This window comes from Sinocyclocheilus rhinocerous, unplaced genomic scaffold (assembly GCF_001515625.1).
Source record: "Sinocyclocheilus rhinocerous isolate Xijiao unplaced genomic scaffold, SAMN03320098_v1.1 scaffold2277, whole genome shotgun sequence".
In the NCBI taxonomy this organism is placed as follows: Eukaryota; Metazoa; Chordata; class Actinopteri; order Cypriniformes; family Cyprinidae; genus Sinocyclocheilus; species Sinocyclocheilus rhinocerous.
The window spans coordinates 509590-523375 of NW_015642816.1; the positions used below are offsets into that span (position 1 = coordinate 509590).

General features: G+C 36.9%; 1 protein-coding gene across 1 annotated transcript in view; it reads right to left on the reverse strand.

The window, feature by feature from the left end:
- Positions 1-5544: 5544 nt before the first annotated feature.
- The window catches only part of cntfr (ciliary neurotrophic factor receptor), a 208414-nt gene continuing 200172 nt past the window's right edge, over positions 5545-13786 (reverse strand). The window contains exons 7-9 of the mRNA XM_016573704.1: positions 13263-13452; positions 10409-10526; positions 5545-6454 (exon numbers count right to left, since the gene is read on the reverse strand). Of these exons, the coding sequence (XP_016429190.1) occupies position 6454; positions 10409-10526; positions 13263-13452 (309 nt within the window). The 3' untranslated portion in view covers positions 5545-6453. The remainder of the gene's footprint in view (positions 6455-10408; positions 10527-13262; positions 13453-13786) is intronic.

Below are 13786 nucleotides of genomic sequence, written 5' to 3' on the forward strand. Positions count from 1 at the left end.
ATAAATCAAATGAGATTTGCAAATAAAAAAACATATTCACAAATATATATTTATGTCACAACCACAACTTTGCCTGGCATTTATTTGTGAATCGCGTCCTGTGCATTTGTAGATAGCTGCACGCATTTGTGAATCGTGTCCTGTGCATTTGCGAATTGTGAAACATTTCTTGCGTCAAGACGTGCTGACAATCCACAAATACGTGGACTCCACCCACCGTCTACTCAAGCCAATCAGATAACAGCCACATTTCGCTGACCAATAACGTTTTGCTTTACAATCAGGGCGGTCTCGTCCTGAGATAACTTCATTCATCTGCATTGGCTCAAATAGGTAATATAAGGGCCATAAAATGGGTACAGTAAAAGATGTTTAAAATTGGATTTCGTTAGACCATTAGACAGTGTATCATGCCAAGCCACAGTATTATATTTTACGTGCCTTTGAAAATGCCAGAGAAACAGTGCGTGATGAAGTGTAGTAGGTTAGACTAGTGCATGTGCCCATTTACAGTGCTTTCTTTCACTGTATGATTCAGTTTATTAAAATACATTTCGAATGATCACAAAATTCAAGATATGGGAGCAGAAAATGTATAAATTTATATCATTTAATATAGTTTATATAAATATCATTTATACATCAATGTCGTTTCTTTTCTCCAAAAATCAACATGATTTCAAATGTGATATTAAAATTATGTGATATTAATATCACATTTGAAATCATGTTGATTTTTGGAGAAAAGAAACGACATTGATGTATAAATGATATTTATATAAACTATATTAAATGATATAAATGTATAAATTTTCTGCTCCCATATCTTGAATTTTGTGATCATTCGAAATGTATTTTAATAAACTGAATCATACAGTGAAAGAACGCACTGTAAATGCGCACATGTACTAGTCTAACCTACTACACTTCATCACGCACTGTTTCTCTGGCATTTTCAAAGGCACGTAAAATATAATATTGTGGCTTGGCATGATACACTGTCTAATGGTCTAACGAAATCCAATTTTAAACATCTTTTACTGTACCCAATTTATGGCCCTTATATTACCAATTTGAGCCAATGCAGATGAATGAAGTTATCTCAGGACGAGTCCGCCCTGATTGTAAAGCAAAGCGTGATTGGCTATAGCGAGATCGTGCTACGATTGGTCAGCGAAATGTGGCTGTTATCTGATTGGCTTGAGTAGACGGTGGGTGGAGTCCACGTATTTGTGGATTGTCAGCACGTCTTGACGCAAGAAATGTTTCACAATTCGCAAATGCACAGGACGCGATTCACAAATGCGTGCAGCTATCTACAAATGCACAGGACGCGATTCAAAAATAAATGCCAGGCAAAGTTGTGGTTGTGACATAAATATATATTTGTGAATATGTTTTTTATTTGCAAATCTCGTTTTATTTATTTGGGAATTTAATTCATGTTTGTGAAACTTTAAGATTTATTTGTGGATCTTATGCTATTTATTTGTGGATCATAATCTATTTATTTGGAATTAAGCAACAATTCTATCTCCATAGTGTAATCTCTCTCTAAAAAAATATAAATCATTTCTATTCACTTCACAGACATCTTGATTCAGCTCATTTACAACAAATCAGTGCTATTTCATCTGCCAATCAAGATGCCAACAGCGAGCCCCACGAGCACCAGCTGTGTCAAAGATGTGGTTCTGTGTGAACCGACCAACACGCTTAAAAAAGCCAAAAAAGCTCCCTAATATCCCAGGCTGGCAGCTGTCCATCAGAGAACTCAGATCTACCCCCCATAACTAACCCAGCCTCTCCCGCTTCCCCTGAACGCTACAGGCCTTGCACGACCAATCAGTCATCGTAATGCCTGGCTAGACGACCGTTGGAGACCACAAGCCTGCGAGCCATTGATTTTCCTGTAAGTTTCTCCTCTCCCTCACCAGCTAATAAGGGTTCTTGAGTCTGGACTTTAGAAGACTTTAAGCGAAGGGTAAGTCAACAGTGTGCCTCCGGGTGTATAGACAGAGAGATTGATGCTTGAAGGAGAGTTAAGGTTCTCCCAGACATACTGTAGTAACTCTCATCTCAGTCGTTCATGGATGAACTTGAATTGAAATATGAAAGAAAATAGGAAAAGGAAATGTTTTTTTCTCTTAATAGAGTAGTTCACCCAAAATTAAAATTCTGTCATAATTTACTGTTTTAATATTCCAAACCTGCATGACCATCTCCTTCTTTGGAACACAAAAAGAAAAAAGAAAAAAAAAAAACAGCAGAATAAAACAGTTATCAGTCCTGTATTTGAGTCCTAAATATGATTGTGTTAATACATTATAATCAAACTCGCACCCATACATTTTGAGGACTCATAACCACATCTTTGGCGAAGCCCTGCTGGGTTTTGCTTTCTGTTATTTTATACATTGCGGGAGAGTCTGCTCAAATCCAAATTGTGAGATATAAACTTGCAATTCTGAGAAAAAAAGTCAAAATTGTGTGATGTAATTTTGCAATTTTGAGAAAATAAGGTTGACTTGTGAGATACAAACACTGAACTCAAAATTGTGAGACATAAAATTTGTAATTGTGAGAAAGCTGGAACAATGTTATAATCTCACAATTCTATGAAAAAGTTTGAATTCGAAATATAAACTCGCAATTCCGAGAAAAAAGTCTAAATTGTGTGATGTAAACCGATTAAAAAAAAAAAAATCTGAATTGTGAGATATAAATGTGCAAATTTGAGAAAAAAAAAGCAAGGTTGAAGTGCAAAACAATGAACTCATAATCGTGAGATATAAAAGAGTTGCGAGAAAGTACTACATTGCAAATCTAAGAAAAAGTTTGAATTCGAAATATAAACTCGCAATTCCGAGAAAAAAGTCTAAATTGTGTGATGTAAACCGATTTCTAAAGAAAAATAAAAAATCTGAATTGTGAGATTTAAATGTGCAAATTTGAGAAAAAAAATGTAAGGTTGAATTGCGAAACAATGAACTCATAATCGTGAGATATAAAAGAGTACTGCATTGCAAATCTAAGAAAAAGTTTGAATTGCGTGATATACATATATTGTGAGAATTAAACTTGCAATTCTGAGAAAAAAAAGTTGGTAGTGTAAGATTAAAACTTGAAATTTTGGGAAAAAAGGTAGAACTGTGAGATAAAAATGTAAAATTGTGAGAAAGTCACACCTGTGTTGTCTCGCAATTCTGAAAAAAGAAAAGGCTGTGAGATGTTAACTAAAAATTGCGAGAGAAAAAAGTCAGAACTATTATAAACTCGCAATTTCTAAAACGTCTGAATTGTGAGATATAAACTCAAAAAACAAAAAGTCAGAATTAAAAAAAATATATAATTTTAAGAAAAAAAGAGATTGAATTGCGAGACAGCACAAAATGAACTCAAAATTGCGAGATATAAATTCATAATTGCGAGAAAGGCGGAACTATGTTATAATCTATATATTAAATATATGCTATAATAAAAGAAAAAGTTAGCATTTGTGAGCTATAAATTTGCAATTCTAAGAAAAAAAGGCAGAACTGTGAGCAATAATAATTACGAAAAAAAGCATAATTGTTTACTCAAAATTGCGAGAAGTAAACTGGGAATTGTGAGTCAGACTTCTCATTTATTTTATTTTTATTTTTTACTTATTTTTTCTTATATAAAAGCTGCTTTCAGTTATGTTTTGACCAGTGAACTCACCCCTGGATTGGACATTGTTGTGTAAAATGTGATGAGACATTACAGTTTCATGGGGGTCGCCATCTTTGATTTTTCTTTAGTCACTGTCGCTATGGTTACAGGCTATAGTCACAATCGGCAACCTTCCAGTCTCTCTCTTGAAACCAACACAGAAGTGACTAAAACTGCAATTCATCGACTGGCCGCTAGAGGCTGGCTCCAAAAGGGAGTCAGTCCCATAGACTCCCCCTGTTAAAATGCCCAACTTTACAGCAGAAAAAAACATGTTTACAGCCTGCCTTAAAGTTCTGCATAATTAAGGGCGTGGCCACTTGAGTGACAGGTGGATTGCCGCTGCTGTCACCACCGTCGAGCTAGGTGGGCGTGGTTTCAGCAACCAGCTCTCGCCTCGTTGCCCATTTTCGATTATCCGGGAGTGGCGCGCTGCCAAGATGGCGACGGCCGGCTTTGCCTACTTTAGGCTTCAAAAACGCTCTTTGGAAACCTACGGGTGACGTCACGGACACTACGTCCATGTTTTTATACAGTCTATGGATAGTCATGAATAGAATTTGCAGACAGTACTTCCTGTGAACCGGATATTTCAATACTCACACCTGTAAGTACTGTAAATGTGGTTGTCAATCCCAAACACTGACAGTCTGAATGTTGCTTGTAGTTCATTTCAGAGCCGGCAGGGAATATTTGGTTCCTCACAAAAGAAATCTTGGAATGTAGCGCACAACTTTTATTTGACTTGCCTAATGGTGCTTTTTGTCATTTTAGACAAAGGTAAGTCCCGGGTTTGAAATGACTGGGTAAGTAAATGATTCAAATTGTCTTTTTGTGGTTAACTGTTACTTTAACAGAATGGTATTGGCAAGTGTGCACAAACATAAATTACAGTCTACAAAAAAGATATGAAGAAAAAAGTAAGCCATTTATATGAATGACTGCAGAGTGTTTTATGGATGTTTTGCAGAGACACAGAATGGTTTAATTGAACGTTTCAGATGCCATCATCTGTAGTCTTCTTCAACCTCATCTTCCAGTGCTAGCTCAAGGAAAACATTTATCATGAGACTTTATCCACACTCTGTAATAGTCAACCCAAATTTGGGTCGCAGGTCAGTTCTGTTAAAAACATGCACTCATGACAGTTTGTTAATGTTGGCAAATTGGTTGCAAATTCATATAGCCTCACTCATACATTTCTGTACGTTTTGCTTGCATCCACTTATGGTTGGGTTCAGGAGTAGACCTTCATGCTTACTATCATTCAAAAAATTGAATCCATACGAATTCATACCTTGTAAAATAGTTATTTTCTTGTGCGATTGAGTTGGTTGTAATAGGGTCGCGGTCGGCTGGTGAAAGAAATGCTAAATGCTAAATTCATTTGTCACTTGATAAAACTTAGATAACATGGTCAACATCCTCAAAAATCAAGAACAAAACTATGCAAAGTAACATAAATGTGTTAAAAACAGGTTTAAGGACTATTTTGTAAAGATTTTGGTATTGTGTTGGATTGCCACTTGATGTCCAATATAAAACCAGTTGAGAAATGTACAGCATTCAATGATAGACATGAACACAAAGACTGACAGGTTCTACTCATTGTGAAATGGTCACATTTAATGAACAACTTCTCATTTTATATACATCTATAAAAAGAACCCAGATACAGGTTACAAGAATCTAAAGCTAATACGTACATTCTTAAATAATAAACTTTTCTCATGTTAAAGATACATATCATAGTTTACAAAATATGATCAAGGAAAATTAAGCAATTATGAAGGTTTGAAGAAAAGGGAAAAAAAAAAGCAAACAAATAAAAAATCTACGGTTCTAAAATTATATTTTATTCAGTGATAACCAAAACAAAGCAAAACAGTATTTCTTGAAGAAGGTAGTATTAAATTGTGATACTGACTAGAAAAGTCTGCAAAAACAGATGGTGAAAGGCAAAAAGAATGAAAATATGTTTCTGAACGGTGCTTAATCTTCAGATGGTCTTACACGACACGTTGTTCTTCCTGTTACAAAAGGCGGTCCAGAGCAGTCCAAACCTATTTGTTATTTACAGTTTCAACTTCTCTGTGTTCAGGGCCCCCCCCAAAAAAAAGATAAAAGAAAAAGAAGTAAACAAAAAGAATACAACAGATATCAAATGATGGCCTTCAAAATAAATGTGTTACTCCTCAGTCTTTGAAGCTCGTGAAGATTTCGTACTGCCAGTTTCAATCCCTTACAGACACAGGCTTGGGGAAGCTAGGGATCATGGGAAAGAAGAAAAACCAGTCCAAGTCTTTGGCATGATGAGTTAGCTGTATGTCGTGGAAATCGATGTTACACAAAATGAGCTTTTTCTGCCCTTGGAACAGTTTGAATGATCGAAATAGAGTGAAAAAATCTTGTGACAAACAAAAATGAGGTGGATACATTTTGTTTTGTTTGTTTTCTTGTTGTGCTGCCAGGCAGGTGAGTCCCGTGTCCCCAAATCTTTTGCTCCCCTGGGGTTCGGTTCCTGTGTCTGTGTCTGGTCTTCCATCAGCTGTCATCGTCAGAGATGTCGAAATGTTTTATTGTTCTTTTGTCTTCCTTTTGTAAATGTCAGCGTTTATAAATCTTTCTAGGTCTTTTTTTCTTTCGTGAGAAAAAGAACTTGAATTAAATTATCAATGCACGATATCTATTAACATGTGCAAAATAGAAATAGAAGACTCCTCATTTTTTTTTCTCCACAGGAATGAAGCTTACACATCTGAAAAAAAAGAAGAAAATAAAATACATGTTAGCTTTGCGCTATCATTCATATATTTACTTCAAGGGCAAAAATATATCTTGCAAAAAAGTTTAATGATAACTATAGTATCCTCCAAAATATTTTGTGTTACTATTTAATTATTATTATTATTATTATTATTATTATTATTAATTGTTTTTATTATTTTATTATTATTTTTTATAATAATAATAACAATTATTATTATTATTACTATTATTATTATTATTATTATTATTATATATTATTACAGTACAATTGAGACTAGTTATGAAATAGATAAATCTAAATAATATTGTAGAAAGTTTCTATTAGAAAAAAAAAACTTATTGAAAAGCTGAATGTTTAAAGGAAATCAAATCATGTATACAATGTAAATTATGATATTTTGACAGAAATTACTCTGTACTCTCTACTCTGCTAAATAATAATAAATATTTGTGTGACGAAAGTTTATTTTTAGAACCACTGATTGTTTGCATTCTGACATCATTGCCTGACAATTAAGCACATTTCCCCCCAAAACTCATTGTACTCAGCTATATTGCAGCCAGACATTTTCTTTTTCTTTTTTTCTATTAATTTCTATTAATCCCAGTAGTGTTTCTCTTTATATTCTCATTATCAAAGTAATTGTATATACCATTTATTTATTTATTAATTTGTTTGTTTGTTTGCTATAATAGTACAAAATCAGAATGGCACTAAAGTAGGCTTCATTTTTTTTACACAAAATAGTTTAATATTTCTTTATGATTTTAGGGTGAAATACGACCTGGACATGCAGTTGACAGGTTTTGTGCGAATCACCCATATATACCTTCTGAATCCTGGAACGGCTGCTAGATTTATTCACCATGATAGTGTAACTTCAAATAAATGCCACAGTCGACTCCTTAAACGAATTTGAAAGCATTCCCCAACAGAGCACTTTTATACAGCGGTCAGCCTACTACAGCATAAATTACCAACACAGTATTGCAAATGAGAACAAACAGGGGCCAATGAAAACAATATCCAAATGGCTCCCACTTCATGCCAGTGGGAAGATGTAATCGGTGAGCAGCCATCCGTGATGTTGCCTTTAATTTTGTCTTGGCCTGTTATGGACTGACCAATTAAATCTCGCTCAGAACAGCTCAGTGTGGAGGAATAAGGCGAAGGTATTTCAGCGTGTACGTGGCCGTCTCGGGAGGACGAACACATCCTTCCCCCGAGGCGCTATCATACACTTCTTCCTGCCTTCCAGCTCCATGCATGAGCTTGCTTTAATTAGAGATAGGCTCGTTATGCCGTGTTGCTGAGTTGGAGAGAACAGGAGTGCTGTAAACATATGGCCCGAGCGCTAATGAATCTCAGGCTTGTTACTCGACTCTCTTCTCCTGCTTTCTGACACGTGCAGGGGATCGATGAGGTTTATGTGGCTGTAAGCATCAGTAACCGGGTCCGTCCCTCAGTTTCTCAGGGGTTCTGGGTGGATTGTGTCGGTCTAATGAGCCGATGGTCTCTAGTTGGGTGTCCTGTATTGTAACGCGCTGTCAACAATCTCTACAGTTTTTTTTTCAGGATGGAAGCCACACTGAAATGGTGTCTAAGAGTGTCCATTTCACATAATTACCAGAAAACCCAATAGTCTTTGTTTTGAGAGCGAAACTCTTCCAGTAGTCTGCCGATATCTAGTCCATTAGGTGTAGTACTTATGACTGTCAAGAGTGATACAAAATCACATTCTGGAAGTACTGTGAGCACTTGGAAAACGCATAAGTCTGAGCGGAGTTAAGACCACCACCTCCAAGACTCAAACCCAGATCCACTAAGACCTAAATCAAAACCAGACCCCCTAAGACCAAGATCAATACCAGACCCGTGAGACTACGATCCATACCAGCCTCCTTAAGACCCAGAACAATACCAGACCACTTTAATACCTACATCACTACCACATCCCCATTTACCCAGACCAGATCGCATAAGATCCAGATCAATACCAGAACCACTAAAGCCGAAAATATACTTCCCTTGTTCGCGTTCTGCTCGGGCTCGCGGACTGTTTGCATGATTACATTTTGGTCATCAGTTTTGTCTGATAATATCTGCGCACACCGTCCTGGTTTTTGTGTCCGCGTGGTCTTGTGCACAGACAACGGAGCATGTGGGAGTGATTTGAGCCCTTGAAAACAACGGTCTACAAATGGAGCTTTAAGACCCAGACCAGAGCCCCTAAACCAATACCAGCCCACTGTGATCCAGACAAATACCACAACCCTAAGATCCAAACCCAGACAAATACCAGACCCACTAAGATCTAGATCAATACCAGAACCACTAAGATCCAGATCTACACTAAGACTAGACCTCTGAAGGCCTGCATCCAGACTAAGGGTGCATTTACACGGCATGGTTTTTTACTAAAAAATATATATTTTAGTCCATTCTTTTACACGACAACAGCATTTTGGGGGCCTAAAAAAGGCATGTTTTAGTACTTTGTTGTCGTGTAAATGTACCATAAGACCTGAGAAAAAAGTCTGTCTATTTCAATGAAGTGAATCGAGAGATTGGTACATTTATTGCAAAGTTTTTTTTTTTTGTAAATGGGCTGAGTAGCCATTCTTCTGAATTATTTCTAAGGGTACGGCGATACAGTGCCAAGTAGTGGTTGAGTTAATAACCACTATTAGTACCTTGGAAATAGTCTGTTGTGTCTTGTCTGAGACCCAGATCCTGATTAGAGATGCGGTCACATTTACCTATTTAAAAATGCAGTCATTCCAATAGGAAACGATTGGGAATTTCACATGAGGGGGAAAGATTTCCCCATGCAGATTTCACAACGGGCTCAAGTTGGTCTTGTTGATTCGCCATGTTGACCAATAGAAATCTGCTTGGTTTGAAAATTATTTTTGTGTGAGCTGTGCTTCATGCCTTACTGCACTATTGACAATTAACCTTTTTGTCTGCAAACCTTTGCCAAAGATTTGCTAATGTGACCACAATTCAAGACTAATTTAACATTTATACAGAGTTCTGGTATGAAACTCTAGATGGCGCAGTCCGATAGGTCTAACTCAATCTGACCTAATGACATCATTATCACATCGCACAGCTGATTGGTTCTCTCTTGTATCGGTAGCCAATGAGCTCGCTGCTCAACATTCAAATATATGACTAGTGCTTGCCGTAGCAGTTGCAGCTTGCTTCAGAAACCCTCCACCTTCCCCAGCTCAGCCTGTATAGATCTGCTACGAGGTGATTCATGTATGCTATATGGGGGTTATTTCATGTATGTTATATTCGCAGCAGCAATATTTCTTACATGCTCACAGCAGCATGTTGTGGATGTATTGGCAGCAGCAGCAGCAGCGTAGCAGATCTATTCCGCCAAGACCAAATACATTAACATTGTCATGTACATTACCATGCCAATCCCTCAGAGAGTTGTCATGACAGAAATATGTTTTGGTGAACTTTGGGTTTTTGGCTTTGAGTTTTAAGACCCAAATCAAGACACTGAGTAATGAGACCCAGACCAAGGATTATTTTTATGTGGTCTATAGAGGTCTGAAGACCAAAACCACAAAATCAAGACTCTCAACTCTGATAAGAAGGGGAACGAACATGACACAACTTTGGTTACTCACTGAGTTACAATATCTCTTCAATAAACTATGTGCATAACGACTATTTGTTAGTTATTGGTGTCTCAAGTTTATTGTGAGCTTGTATTGTACATAATTAGGAAAAGTGTAGTCCAGCTGCATGAATAATGTGGTAATGATTTATAAATGCAATTTCAGAGATTATGCTCATACATTGCTCACTGTTCATACCTCATGCATTGTTCACATTGTTTCACCGAAAGCTCATGATCCTTTCTCACATAAGAACAGTGAATGAGATGCATGAAAATAGCATTGCAGTGAGGTCACGCACCACATGATGGACAGCAGGACGCAGGCCAGGAGGAGGTGGGTTGACCAGAGAAGGGTGGAGCAGGCCGCTGTGGGTTCACCCACTCGTGGTGCGGCTGAAGGTGGTCCAGGGGTGGTTTCTGCCAGGGGAGAAGAAAATGGTCATTATTTCTAAGTGTTTCAACAGGAACGGGTTTGTACAGCCATAGTTCAGGTACTAAATATTGATGAATGACATGAAATTCAATTTTATTAATCTATTAATTTCTTCAAAATATTAAAATGCTATTCATCCATGCAATGACTTGAATACAATAAGCATGCTTTTAAATGTATTATCCTTTTCTTTCTTTCTTACTTTTGGCTATAAACTAAAAAAAAAAAAAAAAAAAGTCAAGTGGTGCAACCAACAACAACAACACCCTATATATCGTCATGACTATGAGTCAAGGTCAATAAGTCTTTTAAAATATTGAATAGTTTGACATTTCTTTTATCACTAGGCAAGGTAATTTCAGGTTATTAAATGTCATGTGGTGCAACCATGGCGATGCATCCACAAAAAATAGCATTTATCCACTAATAATTCTAAACATTTAGAATTATTAGTAATAATTAAAATACAGTATACACATTAATATATATTCATAGTGTAAGAAAAGTATTGTATTACTTTTTTCTTTGATTATTCCACTTTTGCTTGATGGTGTATAGACATTAAATGATAAAAAAGTCATTAAAATGAAATGGATAGATGTTGGAAAACATTAATAAAATGTATTTAATATTCACTCACCCCTAACAGTACACAAAAACAAAATGAACTGTGATTGGTCACTTTACATATCAGTTAGGCAGTCTCTTCCTGTGTAAGTGGGCGGGCCTTTGCCCAACTATTGGACCAGATTTTAAACCAAGAGTCAAAAGTCTGGTTACATGAGACATTCATCGCAATACAATACACTTTATATCTGTAACTCGCAATACAACAGCATTAGAAAAATATTTTGAGTTAACTAAACAACTGCTCCACCACCACCTGAACATGTTCTTGTTGCGCTATTGTAAATGCAATTGAACTTCACAACTGTAAGTAGAAATTAGTTATTGTTTTAATATCGCCTGTTTATTGTATTTTTTTTTTTGTGCAGTGTGTGTGACGATGTGTGAAATGACTCCCTAAAAAAAGAGCTGTCTCGCGCAATGACTCATCTCAAATTAAGCAAATAAAATGCTGATATAACAAGCCAAGGAGGAATTATTACAAGGACGTTCTGCTGTTTTACCTAGGAGAAAAGAAAGAAAAGCTTTCAGAGAGGGAGTTTTGACACACGGCTTACAAAACTAGCATGCAATTCTGCTGACTTTTCGATTCTTTCCTCCGTTCCAAGTATAGTGTGGATTAAATACACTCAGTGCATGGAGGGGGTAAAAACTCAATACCGTCTGCTGGATCAAACCGAGCAGGGCAGCCGTCACTAGATATTACTTCTAATAACAGTCATAAATTGTCAGTGCTATTTATAAAACAAGATGTAGATAGGCTATCATACGGTTTTCAAGTTAAGATTCTCTTTGTCCGCCCCAAAAGGACCACAGTATCAGTATTAAATCCCAAATGGGACGCAGTAAAACTAATATTGCATATAGGCCATCAGAGCTTTAGCTTTAAATATTGTTGTGTCTTTTTTGGCCAATGAATCATTGAAAATACAAACATTAAAGGAGTTTATAACCATAAATATGCAAAAGCATAGTAAAATTAATTACTGTTGATCTGTACTTTCTGCAGACTGGGTTGACTAACACTATGGAATCCCAAAAATTGGACTCCATTTATTATTATTTTTTTTATTTAAAGAGTATTTTGCTTTCATCTGTCATCTCTGACGACACTGGTTATCTTAGCAGGGTAAAAAACAAAATGGTTTTTCAAATTAATTATAAAAAATAAAATAAATAAAAAATTCCCATTCTAATCCCTGATGTGTTCTACACTGCAAAATAAATATCTTTTTACATTGTATCTGCACTTTATTGTTTATGATGAAAGAATTTGCAAGAGTGCAGAACTCAGAGTACACTCTTAAAAAAATGATATTGCAACAACCCTAATGTGAATGATGGGGTAGCGGTACAGTCCATAAAATATGTTGTACAGTTGAGTACTGCACATGGATCGATAAACGGAGGAGACGTGACTTTGAAGGCTTCTGTGATTGAGGAGATGAAAACATGGTCTTTAAGATTAAGTGGCATTCGAAAGCCATTTACTTCTATCATATGATGTATTTCAGGAAAACAGAATAGTCAGGGAGAAAAAAATAGCATAATTTTATTCCAGGAACTGATTGGATGGTGAAAAGTGGATGTAGAATGGATTGTAAAGAACAACTCTCAGAAGGCTTTGTGACTGGATGCCGAATGTTAAAGTTACCAAGACAATCTTAGTCTATCTCATTTTGTTTTCTGCTGGATAAATGGACTGAAGTGCCGAGCACAATTTGACCAGGAACATGTGCTGAGAAGGTAAACAGGCTTGATTTGAGTTCATACTGACCGAGCGGACTAAACATGGCTTTTGCTGGTGTCAGATTAAATGTGACACCTCCTTTTTAATTTTCATCCATCAATTTAACAGAACCTGATGTCAATTCCTCATTAACCTCAGAGTGCATCAACTATTCATTTGTTGTTGAAGCTCTCTGACAGCAGAGGGCAGCGTGACTTTGAGATGCAGGGCTACAGACACTGTCTCCTCATTATCAGCCACTATTATTGTTTTATGAGAGAACAGAGATCATGGGGGGCAGACGGAACTGCCATTACAGTGAATAGGAGAGTAGGTGTGCGTACGGTTGGCAGCTCATGCATACCTGGGATAATGTCGCTCTCGGTGGTGGAGGTGATGGGCTTGGGTTCCTCCATCCAGGGGGTGGCGTGGACCGCCACGCTCCAGTCGCTCCAAGTGCCGATCTCCATGTCCTTGGCCGCCAGTTGGATGATGTACTCTTTCCCTGCGTAGGCGTCGGTGATGGTGTGGGAGATGCTGTCGGAGAGCTCCACCTGTCAATCAATAACAAGAGAGCCAATCAGGGATATGGAACTTATGGGAACGATGTGTGCTGTTGAGATGATTACATACGAGATGCACGCCATGAAGAATGTTTCATTAGAGGTGTTTGTGGTGAAAGGGCTGATCAGCGGTTTTTGGGTGAGTGAGGGGGGGCATAGCTAACAGGAAATGATAGGTACAGGGGTGGCTTGAGTTTATGATGCAGGCTGGATTTGAACATGCATTTTCCGCATAAACAAGATGACATTTCATTCCATTTTTACATGAATACAAACATTAATATAGGAAAAACAAACAAATATATAATTTGTTTTTGCAAATAAA